General features: G+C 30.3%; 1 protein-coding gene across 2 annotated transcripts in view; it reads left to right on the plus strand.

Annotated features, from left to right (window-relative positions):
- LOC127278525 (WASH complex subunit 5) overlaps positions 1-12360 on the plus strand; it is a 290329-nt gene that overhangs the window by 111780 nt on the left and 166189 nt on the right. For both annotated transcript variants that reach the window (XM_051300266.1, XM_051300265.1), the window contains exons 7-9: positions 3980-4205; positions 4280-4515; positions 6055-6306. In XM_051300266.1, coding sequence (XP_051156223.1) covers positions 3980-4205; positions 4280-4515; positions 6055-6306 — 714 coding nt within the window. The remainder of the gene's footprint in view (positions 1-3979; positions 4206-4279; positions 4516-6054; positions 6307-12360) is intronic.

Genomic DNA, 12360 nt, shown 5'->3' on the forward strand with positions numbered 1-12360 from the left:
GAACTTTTATTCACGGGCATACATTGAGGAGGAGTGTTAAATATTTGCAATTCCTGCCCTAACGTTTTTTAGATTAAACTCTTGATTAAAGAGGGTACTTTTATTTTTCTTTATTCACACACACACACAAAACACACAGTTCACAAAAGTGAAGTCGCACAGACAGCGAGAATTGAAATCATCCGAACCTAAAAATTACTACGTGCGAGCCACATACGCTATTTTTTTCGCCATTGTTATGAAAAAGTGAAACAATTTTAAAGAAAAAAATTTATTTTTTAAAAGTTTAAAAGTCCACGTCTAGCGGACCAAAGCTCTGCCCAAAATTATACGCAATATAAATATACTTATAATATATAAAAATGTTCGTACACATGTAAAGTTTTAAAAAATGAGTGTCAAATTAATAAATTTATAATAATGCTTTTGTTATAACAATTACAAACCATCATAAATGCGTATTATGTTGAAACTTAAACAAAGAGGGGGTCCTTTATGTTTATTTCATAAGCATTTTGCTTCCTCATTGTGTAAAGCAAAAAATTTGCTTCCTCGTGGAGGAAGCTATGAATTTTTCTAATTCAATTGATTGAATTAAAATATTTCGAGTTAAAAATTGATTTAAATTAATAAAAAATTTTGGAAAATTAAGAAAATTTCAATTCATTTTGGGTGTAACATATACTTTATATTATATATACGAATCGATTCGTTTTAATGCAAGGAATTCAATTATTTTATTTATTAACTGGAATTTAAAAAAACACAAAATTTTTTAGCTAAAATGTGAAATTTTGATTTTTTAACATTCATTAATTCTTTAAATGTCAATAAAATCTATACTTTGTATATACCAATCGATTCGATGCTTTTTTGAATGCCACTACTCTATTTACATGGGCTGGAGAGCACATTAAAAAGACACGATTTATCTATTATACAAAACAAGACCATGAAAAAATTAAGCGTTCATATAATAAAAGATTTTCTAAAGCTCCTACTGTTACAAAAATCCAATCAGCACACTCATTCATAGTTACTTCAGACAAGAAGCTTGTAGTATTTAGGTACTCAAATGCAACCACACAACTCACAGTTATCCAATACTAGAGTAGTAATGAGTAACTGCAAAAAATATTTTGAATATGAAAACCTATAATTTACAAGATCCATACAAATGATTTTTTTATTAATATTTTTTTCTTTAATCTCTCGTGACAAATTCGTGATCGGCAATTTAAAAAGCTCCAGAGTATCAAGTTTAAAACATTTCTAATATTTTTTTTAGTAATCTTCCGCCCTATTAGGTCCGCCATTTTAAATTTCTTATTTCTGACATCAGATTCGTAATCAGCGACCCCGAAAACCCCCGAGTAACAAGTTTCAAGCGAATTGGAATATTTTTTTTAAATTTCGTCCGCTATGTTGGATACGCCATTTTGAATTTTTCAATTCTGACATAAGATTCGTAATCAGCGACCCCGAAAACCCCCGAGTAATAAGTTTTAAGCGAATTGAACGATTTGTTTTCAATTCGGCCGCCATATTGGATCAGCCATTTTGAATTTTTCAATTCTGACATCAGATTCGTAATCAGCGACCTCGAAAACCCCCGAGTAACAAGTTTTAAACGAATTGGACGATTTTTTAACATTCGGCCGCCATATTGGATCCGCCATTTTGAATTTTTTAATTGTGACATTAGATTCGAAATCAGCGACCCCGAAAACATTAAAAAGAACTATGACTTTAGAATTTAAAAATTTTGTCTTTAAATGAGAAATTTTTTTACTTACGCATTTCCATTTATGATGGTTTGTAATTGTTTTAACAAAAGCATTATTATAAATTTATTAATTTGACACTCATTTTTTGAAACTTTACATGTGTACGAACATTTGCATATGTTATAAGTTTATTTATATTGCTTATAATTTTGGGCAGAGCTTTGGTCCGCTTGACTTGGAACATCCCATAATATACAATATATATAATATACATATATAATATATATATATATATATATATATATATTATAATATATAATATATATGAAATAGTATATAAAATAAAATAATAAAAATTGATAAATAAAATAAAAGCAAAAGAAAAATTATGCAAAAATTAACAACTGTCTTTTTTAGGCAGTTGGCCCAAACTGCCTTAAAAAGTGCTACTTTATCTGCCCAAAAGAGGCACAAAAAAGACACTTTTTCATGTCAATGGAGAAAAAAAACTTTTAAAAGTTCCCAAATTAATTTGAATCTACCAAAAATGATTAAATTTTGCAATTCGACTAATTTTAAGTACTATATAGATTTGAGCAAACTGTATATTAATTCATTGTTGAAAATAAAAAAAATTTATGTTTCGGTCAATTTTCGGTATCCAATATTATTGAAATTCTATGTTATATAATATTCAAATATTAATAAAATTGATGTTGGCATAAAAATTGCCAAAATTATATTGCAAGGCATTATTAATGAAAAAAAATTCAAATAAGAATCTTACAACAAAAATGATCGAACATTCAATGACATTTGTGACTGAAGTATTAAAGAACATTTGTAGATTTTACATAATATTGTTATATCACAATTCTAGAACAAAAAAAGTACAAAATTTCTAGAACATTTGTGACTTAAATGTTCTATAACACTTATGAAACTTATATCTAATTCTAAGAACAGTTCTGGAACAAAAAAATAAAACAGTTATGTAACATATTAGGAACATTGTTCTAGAACACTGTTATCATTTGGTTTTATAACTGATACATGTTATTGATGGCACAATTGTTCTAGAACAATGTTCTTTAATTTTAATAGAACAATTATAGAACGTGTTTGCTGGGATAATACAGGTCTATAAAATAAGGCTTTTTTAGATATTGGAGTTGTTTTCAATGTCTTTTTTGTGCTGGACATGATTCCGGGTTCCAAAATTTCGTGTCTCGTAAGGATTTTGAGTAAATTGGGAGTAAAGACCCCAAACACCGTGTTTTTGAGGATTTTCATTTTTTTCTCCTTAACCTGACGTACTAGAGTCGTAAATTCACCTATGGATGGTGAAGCGATATCATTTGTATATTTGGCCCAACCATTGGTAGATGAAGTTGGTCAAACTTTGAAAATTAAAGAATGGCACTACATATACATTTCTAGTAGGGCTAACAATCGCCAATGGACTGTGAACTGTTATCACTTGTATAGTTGGCCCAACTTTGGGCCTATCAAAAATTTACACCTGTACGGAAAAATGTTTGGTGCATCAGATGCGCAATCTACGGTAGAACTGTTGTACTATGGGTTCAGGGCAACTGTTTTCCTGATTTGGTGCATCAGAAGCACTATACGGGACATCAGACGCACTGTAGAAGACATAGGTTACACCAAACCGGGATAACTGATGTCCTTTTTTAAAGTACAGAAATTTTTAAACTAACCAGTACAACCGGTGCACCAAAATTTTTTCCGTGTGGGAATGTCAGCTTTATACGAAACCCATTTAAAAAAAATTTTAATATAATTTTATTTTTTTCCAAATAGAAAATATTTGTAATAATATCTGTAATTTAATATTATAGTTATACCGATTGTCATGTTTTACAAACACAATCTACACAGCACTGAATATTTCCAAAATATTTTTGAAATATTTCACTGAAAGATTTCAATTATTTCAATAATAAGTCATCATTTAAGTTGAAAATTTCCAAATTATTTCAATGAAATATTTCCTCAAGTATTGCATCAATATTTCCTCAAAGGCGGACATTTTCTTGTTTTATTTCAAGGACATTTCATTGAAATATTTCAAATCTTTCAATGAAATCTTTCAAAAATATGTGCTATTTGGGAATATTCTGCTATTAAATTCAGAAATTAATTTAGGTATTCAAATTTATTTCTGTAAAAAAATAATATTTAAAAATGTTGAATGCAAGTTATATTTTTAAAACAAATTTATTTTCTAGTTGTTGATTGACAAAGAAGCAAAATGGTTAAAGAACAAAGAAACTGCTGTTGAACGAATAAGAGGACTTGCTGAAATATTTGGAGGACAAAAATTATTTGATGGTATTGACATGAATCATTGTTTAGAGGCATGGTTCAAAGAAATCAGTAAGCATGTTGCTACTTTACAAGAAGAGGATGGAAGAAAAATACCTCATTTGTTGCAAGCTTTAGAAGAAGTTCAAGGTTTAAAACAGTTTTTCACGTTTGATGCCTAAAAATATGATAATTATTTTCTAACAGAAAAATTTTATTTTCAGAATTTCATCAGTTGGAAAATAACTTGCACATATCCCAGCATTTAAATGACACAAGAGATATTTTACATAATATGTTACATACTAGTAACGTTACAGAAGACACATTGATAACATTAAATATTGTAACAGATTGCTGTTATGCTTGGAATATTATGGAATCGTTTATACCAATTATGCAAGAAAACATTAAGGCGAATCCACTGACTGTCATTAAACTCAAAGCTCTTTTTTTGAAAGTAAATTCTTGAATGTTTAAAAAAAATTCATAAAAAACCACCATCAATAATAGCTATTTCATCTGACACGAGCGCTAACTTTTTTACTATCTAATCTAATCTTAGGTTTTTTTTGTCGTCTGACTTCAGTAACCATAAGTGAAAATCTGTTAATCCTCTGATAGAATAGATTATCGTGGAATGTGGAAAATACTAGTGATAAAATGATAAAATTTTATGTACCTCAAAAAATGCTAATCAGCTATTCCTAGCCCATACAATAGACTCTCTTGTTCTTCAAAAAGTGTACTTACGATTTCCAAAGAATAACACTAATAATTACACAGACAGGTGTATTCCGCTCCCCTAGTCCACCTGCCAATTCAAAACTATTTGAGATTTAGTCTCGGGGGATTAATATGATATTTTTCAAGATGTAAACTTTCCAAAATTGTAAAGAATCAATTTTATGAAAGTGTTACACTGGTATAGCGTCTTAACCCATTAACGCCCATGCTTAGGCACATGGAAATATTTACAATATCAAAATTGTAAGCAAGACTGCGGTCCAATCAATGAGTTTTGACGTTAAAAATTGTTTAAAAATAATTTATTTAAACAAATTGTTATAAACAAATGAAAAAAATTAATGAATTTTAAAAATCTAACAACGCCATTCAATTCTAAAGAAAAAATTACTAAAGGAACATGTATGACATTTTCAAAATATTCACTCCATTTGTTATAAATAATTTATAAACAAAAAATGCACTGTGGTGCACCCATCAGAGCTCATGCTTAGACACATGGAAATGTTTGCAATATCAAAATTGGAAACACGACTGCGGTCCAAACAATGACGGTCTAAGCGCTGATATGCTGAAAAGCATCCCAATCAAAATAATGATTAATAATATAATATGACCTTAATTACAACCCTTAATACGGTAGTGAATTTAAAACTGTAATTACGACCGTAATTACAGTCATATTTATAGTCTTATTTTTAGATGTTTTTAAATAAATAAAAATTTAGGAAATTTTTAATTTTTAACCTTGAAATTCGTTTTCTTTAATGAAATATACAATCCTGTTCTTAAATCAGAATAAAATTTTATCAGATTTTTCCTATTTCTTACCATTTTCGAGATATTTAGAAAAACTTATTTTTTTAAATTTCGTTGAGGTAAAAATGACTGTAATGACAGTCATATTTACAACCCTAAATGTTACCATAAAAATATAAATAAGCATTTTGAATTGTCGTCATTTCATAGAGTTGATGACGTTTTAAAGGCAACAGTAGGAACCTGGATCACGTATAAGCCATTTAATGCAGATGATATTTCTATTGTTTTCGCCGGATTATAGATTTTCACTTTAAGAAATGTGAAACTAGACTGCAAGAAATACCTTAAATCAGATCGTGAAAAAGTGATATCGATTCCATCTTAATATAAAGCGATCCATTTCAATCAATAGCCTAAAAGCAAAGAGTTCTAACGCGTAGAACCTTCTCATGAAAAGCGATTTATTAGTACTAACTTTTTTAATTTTTAGATGGCATCAGCTTTAGAGACTCCGCTTCTTAGAGTAAATCAAGCTCGTAGCACAGATTTATCTTCAGTTTCCCAGTATTATAGCAGGGAATTGGAAAGTTTTGCTCGTCAAGTTTTGCAAATTATTCCTGAAACAGTTTTTGGTATTTTGGCTCAAATTGTACATCTAGAGACAAATTTCTTCACGGACATTCCAACAAAATTGTATAAGGATAAAATCAAAGATTATGGACAATTGAATGAAAGACTGAAGGTATTTTGCATTCATTTACAATTTATCACATTATAATATTATGTAGGTAAGACTAGGGCAAGAATAATCAGTGATTCTAATGTTTAAACGAATTGTTTAAAAATGGCGCCATTTATTATGGATTAATAACAAAAGACGAGAGAAAAAGTTTATGCACGCAAAATCACCGCAAAGTAACTTGTACTAAAAATTATAAACATAAATACATGTAAAATTTTTCAATTTGAATATCGATAGATCCAAGTAATTAATAACAAGATTCAAAAGGAATATTTCTGATTTTAAATTTTGTGATTTTTTCAGAAGCATGTTTTGGAAATTTTATTCAAATATAAATTAACGTTCAAAAGTATTTTAACAAGCGTTTCGAACCGAAGAAATTATTTGTTTTGAAATAATTATTATTAAAAATAATTAGAACAATACATCGGGCTTTTGAGATTGCCCAAATTTCAAAGGTTCTCGGAGGTCCAAACTGCCAAAGCCTGAAGGGCCTTGTTTTTATTTATGGGTTCGTTTCGTTCTAATTGCTGATATTTTCTAAGATAAGATAGGAAAATATACCACGACTTCCTTTTTATAACTTATTACTATTAGAATACAGGGAACAGAAAAAAAGGGAAGAAAGAATTAAAAGAATTATTAATTTTATTTTATCAATTAAAAATACTGCTGACAAATATATTCCACTCTCTCTTACAAGGAGGGAGGGAAGAAGGATGTAGTTACAAAAATTACAAAATTACCCCGGAACGATACTGACAAGTAACACTACCCAAGTGCCAATCGCCGATTGACTTGAGTCTTTGCGCATTTTTTAGAAGAGCTAAAAATATTTGATACGTACATTTTTATATCGGCAATGAAGATGTTTTAAGGGTTGAAAACAGGGGTTGAAAGTCATATTTTGAGTGGCAAAATATACATATCATGATCATTAAAGAAAGTTTAATTAAAATCATTATTTCATTATTTAAAAAATGTTTCACACTTCTTTCTTGATTTCCTAAAAGATACTGCTCGGTAGAAATTACCGTTATAAACCTTTTTGAATGGGGTGAGTGAAACCTTTAACCCTTTAAGAACCAAATATACAAAATTTTTGCATGATTTCACAACCAATTTTTCAAAGTGATTTTAATCGCTTGAAACTTGTTACTCGGGGATTTTCGGAGACGCTGATTACGAATTCGATGTCAGTTTTTCAACATTCAAAATGGCGGATCCAATATGGCGGAAGACATTTTGAAAATCAACTGCAATTTGATTGAAACTTGTTACTCGGGGGTTTTCGGGGTCGCTGATTACGAATTCGATGTCAGTTTTTCAAAATTCAAAATGGCGGATCCAATATGGCGGAAGACATTTTGAAAATCAACTGCAATTTAATTGAAACTTGTTACTCGGGGGTTTTCGGGGTCGCTAATTACAAATCCGATGCCAGTTTTCCAAAATTTTGAAAATTCAAAATGGCGGATTGTTTTTACTGTCTTGATTCACGTTTGTCATAATCTGTTCAGTACTGTCACTGTCTTTGTCGTTGAAGGCGATTGACTGTCAATTGTTTTCAACATTGCGTTGTTTCTGTGTCGTCTGCCATATTGGATCCGCCATTTTGAATTTTGAAAAACTGACATCGAATTCGTAATCAGCGACCCCGAAAACCCCCGAATAACAAGTTTCAATCAAATTGCAGTTGATTTTCAAAATGTCTTCCGCCATATTGGATCCCCCATTTTGAATGTTGAAAAACTGACATCGAATTCGTAATCAGCGTCCCCGAAAACCCCCGAGTAACAAGTTTCAAGCGATTCAAATCACTTTGAAAAATTGGTTGTGAAATCATGCAAAAATTTTGTATATTTGGTTCTTAAAGGGTTAAAGGTTCCACTCACCCCATTCAAAAAGGTTTATAACGGTAATTTCTACCGAGCAGTATCTTTTAGGAAATCAAGAAAGAAGTGTCAAACATTTTTTAAATAATGAAATAATTATTTTAATTAAACTTTCTTTAATGATCATGATACACTACCGTCCGAAATTGTGCGAACTCTGCTTTTTCAACAACTATAAAACTGTTCAAATCTTCAAAAATATTAAAACTGAAATTTTTTCCTCTTTATTTTATTAAAGCTAATAAAATTCTGAAAGAAATGACACCTTGACAAAGAGAATATGTTAATTTTTCAATTAGATATCTAAGAAAAACCCAATTTTCAATGTTTTTACTATTTTTTTTATTTCTCTGTCAAAAATTAATATTTTTAAACGTTCTTAGGCTCATTGAAATCGTATTTTGTTATGCAATTCAAATTATATAAAACAATTCATGTACAGATTCTTCCCTAGCGTATGCAAACCGTGAAAGTTGGCTCATAAAATGTCAAAAAAATTAAATTTAATTCTACAATAAAATATAATGTTTAAAAATCAAGTAAATATATCATTCTAAACTTCTCTGATTTATGTAAGTAAATTTGAAATTTATACATTTTACTGATCATTTTTTGTCATATAAACATTAATCACAATTTTTTGACATTTTATGAGCCAAATTTCACGGTTTGCATACGCTAGGGAAGAATGTGTACATGAATTGTTTTATATAATTTGAATTGCATAACAAAATACGATTTCAATGAGCATAAGAACGTTGAAAAATATTAATTTTTGCCAGAGAAATAAAAAAAATAGTAAAAACATTGAAAATTGGGTTTTTCTTAGATATCTAATTGAAAAATTAACATATTCTCTTTGTCAAGGTGTCATTTCTTTCAGAATTTTATTAACTTTAATAAAATAAAGAGGAAAAAATTTTAGTTTTAATATTTTTGAAGATTTGAACAGTTTTATAGTTGTTGAAAAAGCAGAGATCGCACAATTTCGGACGGTAGTGTATGTATATTTTGCCACTCAAAATATGACTTTTCAACCCCTGTTTTCAACCCTTAAAACATCTTCATTGCCGATATAAAAATGTACGTATCAAATATTTTTAGCTCCTCTAAAAAATGCGCAAAGACTCAAGTCAATCGGCGATTGGCACTTGGGTAGTGTTACTTGTGAGTACTTACCGTTCCGCTTTCTTATTCTACCGTCGGCAATTTCTTTTCGACGGGCAAAAACATGAATTTTGAAAAATCGTCCTCACACAATCACTTGAGTGGCGCATTCGCGGTTTGCCGTATGTTCTCTTATTGCGCGCACAATTTCTAAACAGGGACAGAAAAATCCACTCTCTCTTAATCTAATTCGTTAAGCCGTCAATTGCAAGGGCAGACGCAGGCATTCCGCACCCGGATGGTCTTTCGACAAAAATTTAGAAAACGAAAATTAATTATATTTAAAAACTTTTCACTTGAATTGATTTTCAACCGGCCTCCGTGGACTTCGGAGTAAGTTAGCGTTTTACTTTCCGTCCGACCGAAATTATTCGTGTGACCACACAAATTATTTCGGGTCCTTGGTACCGGACGGGAGCGCATAGGCTTTTTAATCCGGGCGGTTCCAAACAGAGTTGGAACTTCGATGCTCGCGGAAACCGTACTGAACAAAAATTTAGAGGCTGGAGATGCCTCTACAGGTCGGCTTAGGGCACCTGGTGGGAAATTCTGCTGATTTTGAATTTCGAAATTGTAGGTGGAAAGGGAAGGTGGGGCCTGTTGCCATGCCAGTTTTGCTGAATTTTCAAATTAATAAAATCGGTTTAGTGCAATAGTGTTGAAATAATAAAGTTGTTTCGAAATAAAATTATTTCCAATTATTCTTTTGAATAATTTTGTATTTTATTTAATCTTTAAGATTTTTTTTTAGAATTAACCCTCTCATATAAAAGGTTAATATAATTTAGGATAATGGACATTTCCAAGCAGAAAGAAATTCCATTTTTTTAGTATTTTGAATGTTGTTGCAATTCCAGTTTTGAGATCAATTGTCTCAATATTGATCTGGAATTGATCAGTTGCATATAGATCTGAAAAGCACATTTATAGTAAAGCAATGGCAGGCATAGCTTGTAGGCTTGAGAGATACAGAGGGGCAAGGTAGGATAGGCTGTGAGTAAGGAAGCATAGGTGTATTGGTGTCATAGCGTACAGCATAGACGTCCCCAGCCATACTAATGTGTATTATGGTCGTAATACCTAATGAGTGCGAGAGAGCAAGCATCCACTATGCATTCGACAGCGTAAGAGCAAGAGATAGGCGTACTAGTCATTAGAGCGAGGGAGAAAGCCATGCGACGGAGAGAGAACGCAGTACTTCGCGAGAACAGTGTGTCTGAGAGAGAACGCTTCGCCGTTACATACAATCTTCTTTCTCTCTCGCGCAATGTTGCTGAAAGGTTTTCGGACGATATCTCGGCTGTTTATTATTCAATAAGATTTCAGCAAGATTTATTAGCTTCATGAGGTTGTGGCAATGTTTATTATCGAAGCCGCAACTTTCGCAAAATTGCGGTTGGCTAACTACGGAACTTACAAGTTGGTAACATTGCGACAAGATCCATTTGCTTCTTAAGGATGTCAGAGTCATGAATCTTTATTCTGCAATCTTCGCAAAATTGCGGTTCACTAGTTATTCATGAGTTTCGTCTGCAACGTCGCTGCAAGGTTATTAATGTACTACAATAGACGCGGGTCTTGCAACGACGTTATTGACGAAATTACAAGAATTTTTATTAAAAATAAAAGAACAATCAATCAATGAAGATTATAAAATTATTTCCCCTCATTAATCGATATATTCTTAAAATTCGTGTTGGCTCCAAGAGCTTACTTCATATAAATTAAATTTTTAAAAAGGAATAAAATTATTATTTTCCAAGATGCGAGTTGCCTAATAAAGTCGCGTTATTTCTTTATATTGTTTCGCTGACGTCCCAAAATTCCTGACGGTAATATGATATTAGAGTTGCTACAATCTAACTTGAAGCAAGTCTAAGAATAAAGAAAAATAATTTTAAAATAAAATAATTCTGACATATTTAATTAATAATTTTATTATTAAAAATTTAATGTTTTAATTTTATTTACGTTGCCAAATAAATATAGGCGTAACAACAAGTTTTTGCTAACTGATAATATTTTGAAATTAATACAATAATTAATATAATAAATAAGAAATAAAAAATTTACATTTAAAGTTAAAACGGGTAATAATATTTGCGGGTTTATTTTATTTTAATTTACATTCCCAGGATTAATTTTATGCAGCAGAAAAAAATTTAGATAAGCTTTAAATGCATGAAACTGACTGTCCCCATTTAGCCCAAGATTTAGAAAATTTCATAGAATGTAGGGTAAATGGAGAAAAGCATAGTTACTAAGAAAGGTTTAAGTAAAAAGTTTCCTTAAGTATATTACTGTATTAAGGGATGAAAAAAATTTGTAGTAGATATATAATAGTTGAACCAATTAAAATTTTTAATTTTTTTTATTTTAGTATTTTATTGTCTCGCATTTAAAAAAAACAGACTTAAAGTCATACAAAAATTTTTCTTATTCCTTATGACTCCCATAACAGAAATTCACTTAAATTTCTTATTTTTGTCAATTTAGTTAATAATAACAAGCTGTCCCCATTTACCCCAAAAATTGGAAAACTCAGGGGAAATGGGGACAGCTTGTTATTATTACAGTAGAATCTCGATTATCCGAGGTAATGTGGGGAAGAAGCACCTCAGATAAGGGAAAACTCGGATGACACGGAATAAATAGGGACGCATGATTATGTTCTAAAAATTATTAGTCATAACTTAAATTTTATCGAATTTTATTTGTCCTAATTAGTTTTGAGCCGAATTTTTATTTGTTCGAATTAGTATTTTACATAATTTTCATTAATCCGATTTTCTATATTGCAGAATTTTTATATAACCGAAAATTCACTCCACAGAATTTTTATTTCTTCGAATTTTTATTTGTCAGAATTTTTATTTGCTCGAATTTTCATTTAACATAATAGGCATTTTAAAGAACAAACAATCGCGCCGAAATCTTACTGTCGATTGTTTGTTTGGCCATTTGAAAATTCGGACAAATGAATATTTTATAT

This window comes from Leptopilina boulardi, unplaced genomic scaffold (assembly GCF_019393585.1).
Source record: "Leptopilina boulardi isolate dan_hultmark-lab unplaced genomic scaffold, ZJU_Lbou_2.1 LbouV2_204, whole genome shotgun sequence".
NCBI lineage: Eukaryota > Metazoa > Arthropoda > Insecta > Hymenoptera > Figitidae > Leptopilina > Leptopilina boulardi.